At 37.1% G+C, this 17,475-nt stretch overlaps 1 protein-coding gene across 2 annotated transcripts in view; it reads right to left on the bottom strand.

The window, feature by feature from the left end:
- The window catches only part of Cntn1 (contactin 1), a 258,096-nt gene that overhangs the window by 41,712 nt on the left and 198,909 nt on the right, over nt 1-17,475 (bottom strand). For both annotated transcript variants that reach the window (XM_051189700.1, XM_051189701.1), the window contains exons 16-19: nt 13,242-13,400; nt 9,109-9,258; nt 2,775-2,845; nt 791-1,025 (exon numbers count right to left, since the gene is read on the bottom strand). In XM_051189700.1, the coding sequence (XP_051045657.1) occupies nt 791-1,025; nt 2,775-2,845; nt 9,109-9,258; nt 13,242-13,400 (615 nt within the window). The remainder of the gene's footprint in view (nt 1-790; nt 1,026-2,774; nt 2,846-9,108; nt 9,259-13,241; nt 13,401-17,475) is intronic.

Genomic DNA, 17,475 nt, shown 5'->3' with positions numbered 1-17,475 from the left:
AATTGTATCATTTTCCTTATATTCCTTTTTCTTCTCTCAACCATTCACATGTACCCCCTAGCGCTCTCTCAAATTCATGAGTTCCACTTTCTAATTGCTGTTGTCAAGCTTTAATTGTTGGTGAACTGTACAAATATAACCTGCTAAGGTTTTTCTGTTACTTGTGTGTATATGACTTTAGTGCTTAACACTTGGTATTGTCTAAATAATTCAGGGACTCTTATCTAGTAGTGGAGTTTGAAACTACATAGACTCATGCACGGGCAGGAGAGGAGGCTCAGTAATAATGAACACTCATGGCCTTCCAGAGGACCCCAAGATTTGACTTGCACAAGTATCTGTAACTACATTTCCAGGGGATTTGAATCCCACTGTGTATAGGCAAAGCATACATATACACAAAATAACAAAATATTAAAAAAAAACACAGAAAAGCATAGACCTCATGAAATTATTCAAATATGGAGAATTCAGGTCTGAAAATTATAATCATGAGAACTAGGACTGGATTTCATCAGCCAACAGTTTTAAGAGCGATTTCCTTGTTTACAAGGATAGAATCAGAAGAATGAGAAGGACTTAAAACACTTTTTAGCAACACTTTTGTCATTTACATGAAGAGGCTGACATATAAAATTGGCTTAATAGAGCACTTGCTTACCAAGCACACAGTAATACAAGAAGAGCTTAGCATACAATCCCTGACGGGAAAACATACTATATCCTACTAGTAAATACAGTTTCCATCCCCCCTCCCCCATGATGCCAGCCAGGTCTCTCATTCACCTACCGTCTTGTGCTGAGTTGATGACAGCGATGAGGCTGTAGGGCCCATCTCCTTTATTGTTGAATGCCTTCACTTTCACTTGAAATGCAGTGGAAGGGGTCATGGTTTCGTCTTTGTGGACATAGCGACCAGTATCTGGGTTAGTAACTGTCACTTTCTTCCATTCGTCTCCATCAAATGGCTTAAAGGCCACTATGTAGCCAAAATTGTTACCGTAATGGTATTCTCTTGACAAAGGCTAAAGAAAAATTCAAATAACAAATAGGTTTGTGATACAGTTAACATGGAAGAGTCCTAGGAGAATGCAATCACACAGAGTAGCATGCTCTTTGTAAAATGATAACTCATTTCATAAATTAATGATAGTTGGGAAGATGCCAGAGCACCTGAATATATTCACCCAGGAGACAATATCGTTATTGAAGTGGTGTCCTTGCTGCTTGCTGAACACCTGTGTGCTTGCAACCCCCATCCCATCCATTTCCAATGTAATTCTTCCCTTGCTCCCTGTGGGAGAACTACTACCTCCCAGACAGTGTTTTCTCAGCCCATGGCATCTGCTAATCAAAAATTCTGCAGTGCCCCATGTGCCACCTCTCAGCTTTCTTTCCTCTCCCCTTTCATACTGTTGTGGTCAATTCCACACATTTAAGTTCCTTATCTACTGCTACACAACCCCTGCAAAATAAGTTGTACAAAGACAGGGGTTTCCTGAATTTTCTTTCTTTTTCATCCTTAGAACCTAGAGCAGGGCTGGAAAGATACAAGATGAATGACTAAACTGCAGAATTTAAAGACCACAATATGAATCTGGATTCTAGAATATCTCGGTTATCACCACAAAGTGATTTTTGGAGGAACAGGAGTACAGGTGCCTTGGAGGAAAAGCGGTGCCACTCCCACGAGCAAGAGGCTGGCTGTGGGCACCTGCGCACTGAACACTGCAGCCATGCTTCATTTCCTGGAACTTATGCAGGGTTTCTCAGGAGGTGTGTGATGGTACGGACAGCACAGATTTAAAGGTAGTTCTAATGCCTTCTATTTGCACTTCTGAGGGTGTTAATTTTTATAGGTGTTTGCACTTTGGAATATAATATTGACTCTAACACACACACACACACACACACACACACACACACACACACACTTCTAAACTAGCAAAAAAAAATTCCTAAATCTCACTTGAGGAAGATCTGATGGAAATGGCCATATAGCAGAGTTAAGTCCCTTTCTACTATCTATCCATTTCTTGGATAAATCAGTTTAATTCATGAAAGGAATAAAGATAAAGCCTGGCAATTTTCTTGCCGCTGTTGACACCTTGTTGTGACTCTTTATCATCTTTAACAGTCAAATTCTAAAAATACAGAATGAGTGGGTTGTGCAGAGCATGTCTGCACAGGTGCCAGAAGTCTAGCTCAGACAATTTTTGGCTGTCATACATTCTCCTGTCCCCATAGCTCCGTCACTGAAAACCTTGAGTCTGACATAATTTTTCTTTGAGTCATGAAAACTGAACGAAATGTTTGGCTCTTAGTTTCAAGCCCTTTGGGTGACTGCTAAAACAGATTAAGATGGATTATTGTAGTGACTGAGATCAGGCTTGAGTGAGATCCAGTGTTCTGTTTACCAATGGATTTGATGTCATTTATGAACATAGTCTTTGTTGTATAAATATCCAGGCAAAAGGTTATATGACTTATAATAGGCTAGTGGATGTCATGCACTCACAATCCCTGTGGGATCAAATGTTTGGGTGTTTTCTAGGGCAACATATCCCTGAGCAGCCAGTGTCTTGTTTGGCACAGGAACTTCTTGCTAAGCACAGGAAGACAGATTAAATATGGTATGTATTTATGGTGGAGGGAGTAATTATTCTTTTGCATGGGTTGAATATTTCTTTTTATTTTCAATTTACTTCAATAAAAATGGGTTTGCAATTAAAACTAGCTGATTTGTTTTCTCCATGCAGTTTGTTAATACTTACCGCCCATGTTATTGTCAGCTCTCTGTTGCTTCCTCCCCCACCTCCTACATCTGAGGGAGCCACATTTGGTGCTGAAACACATAAATGTACAGCAAGTAAATGGAAGCTAAGAATTTTTTCTGACAATGTAGATCTTATTTACCACAGAAACCACGCATCCTTCATCCACTGAGTGAAGTAAGCTGCAGCAGGAGCCACACAGTTTCTCGAGCAAGGTGTCATCCACCCTTTCACCTCATCATTGAGCCTCTGTGTCTGCTGGAGACTGAACCATGTAGTTTACAAAATGGACAATTGTCCTTTATGTACTCTTCCTTAATCCCCAGGCTAGCACAGCTCTCCTGTCACCGATGGACACGGAAGAACTCACACACAGGTGTGCATGGAGGAACTCACACACAGATGTGCATGGGGGAACTCACAGATGTGCATGGAAGAACTCATACACAGATGTGCATGGAAGAACTCACACACAGATGTGCATGGAAGGACTCAGACATATGTGCATGGAGCAAATCAAATACAGATGTGCATGGAAGGACTCACACACAGATGTGCATGGAAGAACTCAAATACAGATGTGCATAGAGGAACTCACACATAGCTGGTTTGTACTTGATCCCATAGTCAATTTTTAGCAGTTCTCTTTCAGCCCCACAAGTCACTCTTTCTCACTCTTTTAAAAGTCACATTGCTTTTATCTGCACAGTCCAGTGTCTTTTTGGTTTTTGTCTCTCCTTGCCATCCCTTCAGGGGAGGCAACACTTCTTTCTGATGGACTTGGCTTCTAAGTAGACGTGCCTGTCCCTCCCTGCATTCCCAGACATGTGGGCCAAGTTCAGTGATCCACAAATGCATTGGCTCTGTGTAAGCTGCCACCTCAAATCTGTTCCCATCCTAAAGAGATGAAGTTTTAGTACTTCCAGGACTAAAGCTCTTCACAATAGGGACTTAGCCACACCCATCTCAAAATGTACCTCGGATCAGTCTAACAAAGAGCCGTGACACAATGACACACATTTTAAAACTTCCATGTCAGCCACACAAATTCCTTGCTGAGATATGAACTTGAGCAGCATCAAAACAAAAATGCATCTTCCTCATTCTGTCCATCAAGCTATGCAATCTTATTTCCACATGAAGAGATTAATGTTAAGCCCAAGAGACAATTTACTGTTAACTGACACCACCTGTGTACTAGAAGATAAAACTGGCCACACAAGGGTGTTCAGAGGTGAAGAGTAGCTCATTGTGTGTGTGTGTGTGTGTGTGTGTGTGTGTGTGTGTGTGTGTAGAGAGAGAGAGAGAGATATAGAGAGATAGGGAATAGGCCAGACTGTTAAAACAACTGCAAATCTGCCAATGCTCTTAGCAACATAAGTAATATTGTAATATTGTGAATTTAGAATTCATTATCCTATGGAAAAACTAACAAACATATTTTGTTAAAATCAATAAATCAAATATTGTTTTACTTTAAATATAGGTAGAGTTGTTGTGAGGAAATACTTTCAAAGTAAGCTTAAATAAACTGTCATGAAAATGTATAGAACCAAATATTTCCTCTTCTAAGGGAAAGTGTATTTGCCAAGTCATTTCTTTGTAATGCTTTTCAGTATAACTAATTTAAACCTTTTAAGTTATAACAGTTAAAAATAGAATGTATCTATTAGACTAAACATCTTCTACTTTCTAGCATGCTCCAAGTAAGGAATTCAAGAGTCATTTTCTTTTCAAAGATTGTCCATTCTGCTCATGCTGTTAAACTCAAAACAGGAGAACCACAGTGGTATGAACTGCATTTCTTGATAGAATATTGTACTGTTTTGCCTAGATTGTTGGCTTATTTATTATTTTTAGCTTCTGTAGTGTAGAAGCAACTTTTCACCGAGGAAGTTGACACATAGCACGTTTAAATTGAGTCAGAGAACACAGCAGTTGGCACTCTATGCTCAGCCCTGCTCAAGAAGGAAGCCTTCCCACAGAATGCTTAGTCTCAGGGAAGTAAATCTTGGTAAACATTAGCAGGGACATTTTGCTTCAGACTCCAGGTACTTACCAGGGAACAAACTTGGTGTTCTTTAAGTCATAAATTATCAAAACAAAACTTGAACTAACATTTAAAAATGATAAATTATTAATAGTGAATAACAAAATTTTATAATTGTAAATTAAGATGTTTTAAATCATGCCTTTGCTAGCATTCTGGATAAAGTACAATATATTTCTATTTTCAAAAGGGCCACAATGTTTTAGCTTATAGAGCCAAAACAGCTTGGAATTTAGCTCAATATCATGATTATTCACTCCAACGAAAGAACCAAGTATTTCCAATTTTCCCTTTATATTTTAATTCTTAGATAATTTCCAGTAAGTAACTCTTTGGGCTTTATTTGACAATGTAAACCTGGCATGTAAGAAGTTCTGAATATGAAGATCATGTATTTTCTAAAGATTTATTTTGATACAAAATATGCTGACAAGTTATTTTTGGTTAATTGGTGCTTTATCATGTTTAGTCATATTAACACACAAACTTAAATTACAATTTCAATTTCCATCAAAATTTCACTATGATTTTTTTTTAAAAAAATTAAGATATTGACCATGATTATGTCAGTCTATAAAACCAAGACTGACATTTAATGTTCTATTTTCAATGTATAGATTTTTAAAGTTCCTTTTACCTTTGAGATTATAATATAATTGTATCATTAATGCACAATTTTGAAAGGCTAATCATATAATCACATGAACTGTAAGGTGCTTGTCACTTGTGTGATCCTGGCTTGGTGGTAATGCACACTGCAAGGTCTTCTGACATGGTTCCAGTTTTAAATAGATTGGAGTATGAAAACAGATTTGGAACCCAACATATGTCATGCAGCAAGACCACAAGTTTGTTTAATATTTAAATAAAACAGACTGCAGCATAACCTCATGACTCCCTCAGGTGACTTACAATAAAAGAATAATTCAGGTCAGGTGAGGACACTTAGTTTGGCAGACAAGAAGGTTGTAAGCAGAGGTCATAAGGCATAATGATTTTTTTTTCTGGAGATCTCAATCCAATTATGCTTTTTGTTATTTAAAAGAATTGAAGAGATTAAAGATTGCTAGTGTTCTTTTATCTGTTTATGAAAAAGGAATCAGACTATAGTGCCCTTGCTAAACTTGTTTTCACAGAAATGACAATAAGTTTTCTTATGCTACTAGTGTTACTAATATGTTTTCCCTCCCATTAAATGGATTTTAAAAAAGAAAGATAGAAAAATAAATAAATTAAACAGAGAAAATGTAAATACAAGTGTAGAAGAATTTCATTAGGTATAAAACTAAGGCACTCCCCTTTCATGTCATTGTTGATCGTGATGTTATTTTTCCTCATTAAATTGACTCGAACTGGCAAATACATATGAAAGTTGTCAAAATTAATCTTCTTTCACTTGCAGAGATTTTGATGTGGGGGTGTTTCCAGGGATCATATATAGCAAATGGGAGGCTTTTGATATCATTTTTAATCAAAATATTATTACTTAACTTACAAACATGTCTTCTATTTCTTTATACGAAAATATCTAAAAAGTGCCCTTAACTGTTCTCTGTGGTTTTAATATTAAGTAACTGTGGAGGGATGTGTACTGAGTGATGATGCCAGGGTTTCAACAGATCAATGGCCTGCAGATCAACATTATACACTATCCTCAGAAAAGAAATATGAACTAGAATGATCTAAATTTGAATGTTGTCTCATATTGGTCAGAGTCAAGAACATGTTAGGCTGTGTAAGAATGCCTTATCCAAGAGAGAATATCAACATTAATATTACTGATTTGGCAATGTTATTGTAAGAATTAGGTGAAGCAATGCACTAGAGAGTAAGCAGTATATCTGAGAAAACGTGGAAAACTATGACAGCCCTTAAAGCTGGTCAAGAAAAGATGACTGTAAATTATCTTCTGGTGCTGGACTGCCATGTGTTGTAGAGTACCGGGATTTATTTTTTTCACAAACTAAGTGAAGCAGAGCAAAAATTGTTCTGGTCAGGATCTTGAACTGGAAATAAGAAAGCATGTCATTGCTGTGTTCTCTGTTGGGCTCTGATGACACTCATAGGAAGTTATAAGAATATCAGAGAAAGAATTAATTCCTTAATAAAATATCACTTAAGTAACAATAATCAGTAAGAAGACTTTTAAAAGTTGATTCCAAGAAGAAATTGGTTGGAACAAACACCCTTCTCACAAATTTAGGGTCCATGTTTCCTTGAAATGGCTTTTCCTGGCATGTCAGGACAGGACACTAAAACTGAAAGCTCTAGCTATTTGTAGTTGAAGTATTAAATACATGACTCCTATATGTGGCATTAGATATACATTAGTTTTATAGATTTTAATATAAAATACATTTTTCTGATATTTAAAAAACTGCATCATTTCTACTATCAGATCTAAAAACTACTTAAGATAGACCTCATACTGATTCTATATAGGTAGTGAGCCCTTTTACACAATATTGTCTGAGATTTTAAAAAACTGTAATTTATAGCAAAATGCTATATTATAGCAAAATTTGTAGCAAAAAGGGAGGTCCTGCAGATGAACAATGCCAAAGATTGCCTTCTACTCTGTGGACAATATTCACCAAAAACACTGGTGTTCAAAAAAGATACTGCTCACACCACAGAACATTAATTCAACTCAGTGAGGAAAAAGTGGCCTGAACTTTAGACAGGTATGATGTTACAGCTGGAATATTTACCTAACCCAACTTAAACACTCAGGATTTTCCTGAAATTTCATTCTGAAATGAAAGCTTGTTCAAACAAATCAAGTTTGATTTCTTGGTATGAAATTCTGTGGTCAAAACCACCAGTCACGTCATGCTCCATTTGTTTTTCTTTGTTTTTCAAGAAAGGGCAAATCATCAAACAGAAGCCACCATTGCAACAGAGGTAGCATCTGAGAGAGCAATAAATAAACAAACCTAAGACCTGGGCATGTGGTGTCTGTGTTTCATAGTTTCAACCCATAATGAAATTTCTGTGATGTAGAGAAAACAGAATGTTCCAAGTCATTTTTGTAGGGAAATATATTAAAACAAAAAATTCTGGTGACATCTGCCTTCATATTTAAGGAAGAAATTCAAGCTTCAGTTAGGACTCTAATCCAAGTTCATAAAGTATATGGGTCTTCAGAGTCCTGCTTGGAAAGCTGTCTTGAAGAGTAAGTAGCCCAGTGAACTGGAAGAGACATCTGGATTTGAACCTTGGAATTTACTAGTATGGTCCTTGACTTAAATAAACTATCTGAAACTCTCCAATCCATTAATAAGGACTGGGATAGCCCTCTGAAATAAACCAGGAATTTTAATGATATTTTCTTCCCTTTGTCACTATCACGCTTAACTGAGAAGCTGTATAAAACCACACAGAACTCTATAAAGTAGTTCATGATGGCCCTCCCCATGATATTAAAACTTATAGTTCTATTCAGAAACCAGGCCAAGAAACTGGGGCAGCCAAAAATATGGGCAAGTGACATTAAGAGACCACAGCAGAATTTTAAAGGCAGTCAACCATCTTTTTAAAATCTTTAACTCAAATAAAGCCCTGATTTTTGGCAAGAAAGTTAAAATAAATGAACTCAGCCTGAAAAAAGTATATTTTTTGACAGACATGGATTAATAAAAAGAAATTGCATTAGAATCAGAACAACATTTTATCTTGGGAAAATGGGGTTAAAAAGGTGCATTATTTATCAAAATAAATGGTATTTAAGTGGAATTGGTATTGAGCATAAAAACAAATCAGAATTTGTTGAGCTACTATGAGAACCTGGTTAGAATGACAGCTGAAGTTAAGAGAAAATACCCTGTATGTTGTGACTCTTCAGTGTCAAGATCCTACAAACCTCTAACATCTATCTCCCTTGTCTCCAGACCCTTCTCGCTCTCTAACCTTGCCCATATGTTCCAGTCACACTGTAATTGAGCTGTAAATGTTTCTGTCATACACCAAAGCGCCGAAGCTCCTAAGACATTGAACTTTTAAACCCAATGTCTCCCTGGTTAAGATACATATTATACCTACAAACTTCATTTGATAGTTTCTGTTAGAATATATATGCTGAGAAAATATAAAATTTATAGACTTTTATATAATTAATATATCTCCTGCATTGATATCTTAGTAGTAGTTATTTTGTTGTTTTGGGCTACAGACATTTGTAGATGAACCACTGATGACAGAGATTATTTATAAATACATTCTAATATGTATTAAAGGGGTAATGTATTGTAACCTTATGAAGTTTACAAAGGTTCTTGCACATACCAGCACCATCTGTTTTAATCCTGTTTGAAGGTATGCTGGGTTCTCCGGTACCTAAGGTATTGGTCGCTACTACTCGAAATTCATACTCCATCCATGGGATTAAATCCACTGCTTTTGCTGCCTCCATGTTTCCTTCAATGATTGGGGGATCTAAATAAAATCAACATAAAATAGAGATTAGTAGCTGGCTAAATCATTTTTGTATCTAGAGATGGTGCATATACAATGGATTGACATAAAAACGTTTACCAATGACAGATGCTGAGTTGAAGAGAGTAAGAAGAAAGATATTTGATAACAAACTAGAAAAAGTGACACGTGTGCAATTTGCTTGTCTAGAGACCCTGAGGTGGGGGCTGCAACCCTGAACCTCTGCCAACCTCCCTGTTCAAGTCTTGCTGCTAATCCCTGGGCTACCCCTTGAGTAGAAAAGAATCATTCTCTTAATGCAAAAGCTAGGATGATTTTCTAAGGCTGAAATTGGGAGAACTTTCACTAATGTGTTCCATAGGCAGCAAATGATATTCTGCTCAAATTAAAAATGACACTATGAATAATATTGCTTGTAAGTGTTGCAGACTTACGCCATTTCCATCTAAGCTTACATGTGCTATAAGTTCTCAGCATTCAGGCTACTCAAGGGAGATTATAAATCATCATTAAGATATGATCTTAGCTTGCAGTAGGATAAAAACACTCAACCAAGTGTTTTTAATAATTAACCTACACACAAATAAATGCATGTAAATACATGCATACTAGTTGGAGAATTTGTTATTTCAGGCTTGTCTATGACTCATTGTGTTAATATTTGGGGAACTGCCATCTGTTCATGCAGATCATAAATACATGGCATTTGAGGAGGGGGTGCTCAGTATCCAGTTTTCACCTTTGGACTATCTTTCAGGGCTAGCTCAGGCTTTGCCCTGCCAAAATCTTTTTCTTCTGAATACTAGTTTTGTCAACAGTCCTATCATATTGCCACAGCTTTGTTTGAAATATTGAACATGTAGTTTTGACTGTCTAACAAAAAGTTTGCCTTCCCCTTCTCTCTGTTTTATTCTACATGGTTTTTCTCTCATGTCATATCTACCTATGTGCTCAAGTTCACATATAGAAGGACTTCCACTCTAGCTAATGGATAGAGGACAAGTAAAGGTCTGGAATAATCTGGAATAATAAAAGTGCTTCATCAAGGAAAGGGGGAACAACAGGCTGACATTTCTGATTGAGATGGCTCCTCTTTCCTATGTTACTCTTTTCTTCAACTTTGAGCTGCCCATGGAAGGAAGGCTTATTCATATTAAATGATAAAATAGCCAAGAATTAGTCCATGGCTAAATTCACAACCTGTGTGTTACCTAATATGAACAGAGGGACAGAGGGGTCTTAGAAGAGAATTTTAAGAAGATGCTCAAATTAAGGTAGAGATTTTTTTATATAAGACCATTAAATGTGTGTAACTCCTAAGTACAATGACAAGTGTCTTTGTGAAAGACATAGAAGAGTGACTTCACAGAGATGTGACTTCACACAGATCCATGTGACCATGGATGTAGATAATGAAGTGATGCAGTCATAGGCAAGGATCATGGGAGATGTTTCTTGTTCTATAAGAAATTGGAAGAGGAGATCTGGGGAGATAGCTCAGCTCACAAAATGCTTGGGATATCCATGACCTGAATTCAACCTCTAGAGCCCAGATAAACATAATGGGCATGAAACTCAAAGTTATGAGCAGTCGTTGCTCTTGTGGAAGACCTGGGTTTGGTTTACAGCACCCAATATGGTAGTTCACAACCATTTGTAACTCTAGTTCCACAGGATATGTTGTCCTCTTTCTCACCTCCATGGTAGCAGACACATATGCTACATACTTACATACATTTGGCAACACAGTCATACATAAAAATTAAAACTAAAAAAAATTATAGCATGCTTATAAATGTAGCACTGGGGAGGCAGAGATTGGAGGATTACTGGAGATTGCTAAACTAGTTGACAAACCACAGGTCGGCAAAGGACCCAGATACAAAAAGCAAGGTAGACTTCATGTAAGGGACACCATTCAAGATTGGCCTCTGGTTTCCATACACCCATGTACACATGTGCACATGCACACCCCTATACACATATATGGAAATACACATACATACACACAAATGGACACACACAAACATACACACATACCACAAAATATTAGAAGCTTGAAAGTTAGGGGATATGTGGTCCTTTGGAGCTTAATCATATGCCTGACATCTGAAATCGTGAGAGTAAATTTGTATTGTTTTATGTTTTATGCTACATAATTTGTGAAATTATGTTACATTGGTCATGTAGAATGAGTCTTGGATCCTTGAACAAAAATGTATTAAAGAAAACTCAAAGAGGCAATCAGATCCACCATGCTACTCCCATGGAACAAATTCTCAGCCCTACTGAAAAATCTGAAGACTGGAGACATTGAACACCTTCCTAAAGGCCATCTTAGCAGTGATAAACTGCTCTTGTGATGGCCACAGCTTCACCCGGGCTCTATTGAACAGCTGAACAAGGAACAGGCATGAACAAGTTATGTTAGATTTGAATGGGAAGAGCCTTCAGCTATTCAGTGGAGACTACAGCTGAAAGGCTGGCTTCAGGCACGTATGAGGAAGTAGTATGAAAACTGTTAAAACACGTGGGAAGCCAGGAAGCAGTAGAGAATCTGTTGATAGGTCACAAAAGGTCAACTGGAGTTTCTTGGTGGTAAAAGTTGGATTCCAAAAACAAAACAAAATGGATTCCAAATATGGACTTGGACCTATGCCTTGAAAACAAGTATGAAAAAGGTAGAAAGGTAATCATACAGCTTTGAAGCTTCTACCATGAGAAGGCAGACTTGAATAGGAAATCGTGGCTCAGAGGTGAACATAACCCTCTCCAGGAGTGAATAAGAAGTAGATATCAAGAAAATAGCATCAAGACATGAAGATAGCTAAGTTGGTAAAATGCCTACAATGTGACACAAGGACCTGAATTTGATCTCCAGCATCTACATACAAAGTCAGGTGTGCTAGCATATACTTAGAATTCCAGATGTAGGGAGATGGAGACAGACAGATACATGGAAGTAGATAATTAGTCACCCTAGACTAATTAGCAGACTTGGGTACCAGTGAAAGTGTATTACAACAAACAACTGGATGCTCCAGAGGAATGACATTGTTGATGACTTTGGTCCCCACATGTATGTATCTGCATATACATCTGTACATACTAACACATACCACATACACACAGAGAAAAAACTATGTGAAATCTGGCTTCTGAATGATTAAGAAATGTATTAAAATCTATAAAATTATATATATATATATATATATATATATATATACCTTTAGACAAATAAAAATAATGCTAACTGCATTCTAAAAGATGACCTTATGTTTTTAGATCCACAGATAATTTTGCTCTCACCATGAAACATAAAATCTTCTCTTTTCAGCAAATGGAAACTCTTCAGAAAAGCACAACTGGTCATAATTCAGAGAACTATTGATCATAGGGAGCCTAGCCCAAGGTTCAGGGAATAACGAGGAAGAAGGAACAGAGAGATTGAAATAACCAGAGGACCAGATGAGACTGTGTCTCCTAGAAATGACTAGGGAACATCACCCATGTTACCTCAACAGCATAGCTGCCTAAACATGACCTTAACAATGATAGTACTAACAGACAGGTTGATGTGGAAGAGGACAGCATCATGGGTCCCACTCCTAGGCAAAGAAGTACAAGTGACTAATGTTTGCTGAGAATGGAAGAATTAGCCTCAACCAGGAAGTGTCTCCTAATTGGTTATCCAATAAAAATGCTCAGCCCTGAAGTCATATACATACAAGCAAGACTGAAGAAACTTGGTGGCTTGTATTCATATATTTATGCTTTTATATGTATGTATTTTATATGTATGTAACATGTAACAATAGTAATGAAAGAAAAAGAGACCATCCATCTTGGGGGGTGGGGATCATGGGAGGGATTATTGAAAGGGCCATTAGGAAGAATTGGAGGGAGGAAGAATTAAAATTAGAAGGGAACAAAAAAGAAATCATGTGGAAACATGAACAGACTAATTAGACACATAATCTTACCTGTCTTTGCATCTTTCCAGTCATCGGAGAGGATGGTCTTGGTCTGGATAGTGTATTTAGAGATAGGACTGTGATTGTCTGAACCACGGCTCCAGGTCAGTGCCACAGAGGTAGCTCTTATATCTTCTATTCTCAAGCCACCTGGAGGGCCTGGCGGTCCTGGGATGAAAATGTGGGTGATAAATCAGTAAGTCTTAGTTAGTGAATTAAACACTCATGAGAATACACAAAGGGCTTTCTAGCAGTTATTCTAAATAAGGCAATTTGTGTTGGGTGTTGCTTTTCTTCAGATGTAGACAGGAAGTAGTGATAGTATATCCTGTGTTTGCACTTAATTATTTTGTGTGTCTTTATAAGGAAGGCAATAAATGTTACGATTAAAAACAGCAGCAGGCCACCACTGCAGGTAAAGGCATCTGCAAGCAAGCCTTATGACCAGAGTTTATCTCCAGGATTCACATGGCAGAAAAAGAGAACTGACCCCCAAAAGTAGTCCTCTGACCCCTAGACACATGGAGTTGTCCTTGATGTCCATACACACACTCGTGCCCCCAATACCTATTGCTTTTAAAATATACAAAATAAAAAACAGCACTTTATTCATGATACAAGTGAAATTATTTGACACAAAAAAGTGCACTTAGCTTCAGCACAGCCAATACAAATTAGAGAGTGTTGAGCTTTAATGAATGTTTGTTGGATGCATGAATCACATATTCAGTTTGAAAACAAGAATATTCGATCCAGTGTTTCAGTCTGTTTCCCAAGGTGGAATAAATAATACATTCAATCTATTTTACTTGGATTTCTGAGAATCACCTTATATTTTGCTTCGGCTATTAAATTTTCTATTAGTTATAACAATGAAAATAAATTACATTAAGGAAGATTCCTCTACTTAAGTGAAATATTGAAGATAATGCTCCACAAAGAGATTCCTGCTCTGAAAACATCACATTAAATGTTGACAAGTCTCAGAACACAAAATCCCATGGTTTCTGAACATGAAACAGTGTTAAAATCGGTTTCTATGGAAGCATCATTCTGCAGAAACTATGCTACTAATTTATTCTCCAAACCCATAACAGCATGCTGAAATGGATATAACTTAGAGGTTTCTATAACTCTGTGATTTAAAAGATTAAAATGGACCAGTAAAGTAATGAGGGGAGTAAACGCTGGTAAATGACAGGAAATTGTATTCAAGGTTCTTCTATGTCAGGTCATAATTTTTTTCTTTTCAAAATCAAAGTCAGCAGGAGGTATTTTAAGTAATAAACTAGCAGCCATTACTTGCTGTTAAAATCATTTTGGTTAAGAGACATCTATTGCAGATAGTCAGAAAATGCCCTCACTTAACCCTCTCTGTACCACCAAGGCATCTTTAACTGTATCCTATCAAATACAGCAATCAACTATTTGGTTAAGCAGAACTTTTTTTTTTTCATGGTTAGTTGTACTAAAGCGCATGTCTGTCTTTATCCTGCAGCTAATACCTTACTTATGTTCTATCAAGTAAGTATGCAGCCTTGGTGGCTTTTCCTGCATATGTGATTTGTTTTTACAGAGGATAGGCAACATCTCACACATTTGCCTATCTCAAGGAAGAAATTGTGTGTGTGTCAATAAACACAGGACACACCCTGTTGCTGGCAATAAATTTTATTCCTTAGAAGAATACATATGAACACAATAAAGACAAACAAGATTTAAAATTCATTATCTATGCATGTGCATATATTCAGTGTTCAACAATAAAATACAGACATGTACATAATGTATATCACATTTGCTATTCAAAGAGAATACCCCACAGTATTTATTTATTTATTTATTTATTTATTTACTTATTTATTTATTTATTTATTTATTTATTTTGGTTTTTATGTGAACAAACCAGACACACACAGGACAGCTTGTTAATGAGGCTTAGAGGAAAATCAAGAACTGATAATAACATTTCAGAGAATTAAAATAGAAAAGCAGGAAGAAAGAGGAGAGAAGCCATTAACAAAAAAAAAGAAGAAGATAAGCTTCTATGATGCATCCAAACTCTGCTGAGCATTAGTTTATAGCAACGTTACAAGAAATTAAAGAAGAAACTCTCAGGTTAACTTCTACCTGCTCATGTACACATCTTTTCCCTGCTGTTTTTCTCTGAAATTCTTGGAGTTTCTGGTGAGCCATATTGCACAAAGATCAGATGGTGTTGCTTGCATACATTAATAATTTGTTAGGAACACTGTGTGCATCATAATTTTGCTGAGTTGCTCAGTGACTGAAAAACAACAGTATTGAGCAAATACATGGTTGTTTTTGTGATGTTGATCTCTGATGCGCGCTTGGCTTGTGAGGCTCCATTGCTGACCATATGGATAAATTGATCACAGTTGATGTCCTTATAGCATCCATAATGAACCCTTGACATACTAACCTTGAGATGCTGTATTACCAGGAAGTGGAACTAAGGGAGCAGATGAAAGGAGTGGTCAGCACCCAAAACTCCCTTATGTGGTATTATTACTTTGCAATATTTCATCTAATATAAGACAGACTTTTCTGCTTCATAACCTATTATGAGCCTTAGGTTTAAATGGCTGTGCCACCGCTCTAGCCTCTCACCTCGTTATTTCTTATATTTGTCTGCAAGGTAGAGAATTCACTCAGAGGGGGAAAAATCATAAAAAAGTTGGAATTTGACAATGCAAAATAAGCATGCCTTTAAAATTCACATGCTAATATAACACGGTCAGGGTTTTTAAACTACTGATTTCTTACTTCCTCATATATCAAATGGGAGTAATATGAGTTCATCATTAGACTGTTGTTGTCTGATCATGATCATCATCAGACTAAAGTAATAGCCTTAAGGACTTTGCTTCTAGGCAGGCCTTGTCTCCAAAACCTTTAGAAAACATCAGATGCCATTATTGCTGAAAGAATTTTCTAGGAGTCACAGCTCCTGGAAGCAGTGATTACTCTTAACAAGAGCTGCTCATTTATGATCTTAAAGCAGCAGGGATTCTAGAAACTGAAGTGCTTTCTGAAGCTTTGATGGAGGTGAGGGAAAATGTAGACTGTCAAGCTATGTGGAGCATGGAATTCTGAATGGCCTGGCTGACCCCGGGCCAGGCTGCGGCACTTCCCAAAGAGGGGTTTGTCTTGTTTTTGTTCAGAATGACAGTGCTGGGGTAGAAAATAAGACAAAGAAACCATGTGTCCTGGAACAAAAGAAGACACTCAACAAGCAGAGGCCTCTCTTGAGTCCCTTGTCAATGGTATGTGTGTGTGTGGGGGGCAGGGGTTACATACAATTGTAACTTCCAGGACCATTTTCTTCCTTCCTCTCTCCCTTATGGGATGCACTGACATTGGGAAGAATATAAGCAAATGGCTATTATTTCAGCATTTTGTCATATATTCAACATTTCTTAGGATTCTCCCATCCACAGATAATAATTTTCTATCAGCACATTTTCATCTCAAAGTTCCACCATCACAAAATATAAAGGGCCTTGAAATTTGAATTATTTTATTCCTCAATTTGTTTCTTTCTTTTAATTTTTAAAGATATAAGGTGGCCTTCCCTAAGGTTCATAGACAATCCCAGAAGAGAGGTGCAAATATTGTAAGAGCCAGAGGTCAGAGATGACAAGGTTAAAAGATTGATAGGATGCACTCATGAACTTACAACAGCCTTGGTTCCCTGCACAAAATCAGAACATGATCAAACCAGTCTCATCCCAACTTTGGGCTGAGAGAGGCTCATGGTTCCACTCAGCTGATACTGAAAGGTAATTGTTGCGGGAGGGAGTGAAATAGTTTTTTTCAAAGGTGTAGTCACTGGTAGACTGTTCATACTCCAGTGGGTGGTTCCACACCCATGAGCATATAGGCTTCACTAATTAAAATGAAGGCCTGAAGCTGGGAGGAGGGGTTAGGGTATCTGGGATGAGTTGGGGGAAGAGTGGGGATAAATATGATCAAAGTACTTTGTATGCATGTATGAAATTCTTAATTAATGAAAATATTATATTTAATAAAATGCTTACAGTAGGTGATGAACAGATATATTTTTGTGACTAGCTCTAGCAAAGACAAGTTTCTTGCCACCACTAAATACTTGTGGAAATAGAAACAGTAGAAAAAGAAGCAAAGGACAGAAGGAAGGGAGGGAGGGAGAGAGGGAAGGAAAGGGAGAGAAAGATGGAGAAGAGAATAAAGTTGGTAAAAG

The sequence above is a fragment of the Phodopus roborovskii genome, unplaced genomic scaffold, assembly GCF_943737965.1.
Source record: "Phodopus roborovskii unplaced genomic scaffold, PHOROB, whole genome shotgun sequence".
Taxonomy (NCBI): domain Eukaryota; kingdom Metazoa; phylum Chordata; class Mammalia; order Rodentia; family Cricetidae; genus Phodopus; species Phodopus roborovskii.
This window is presented reverse-complemented; position numbering and strand designations above follow the sequence as displayed.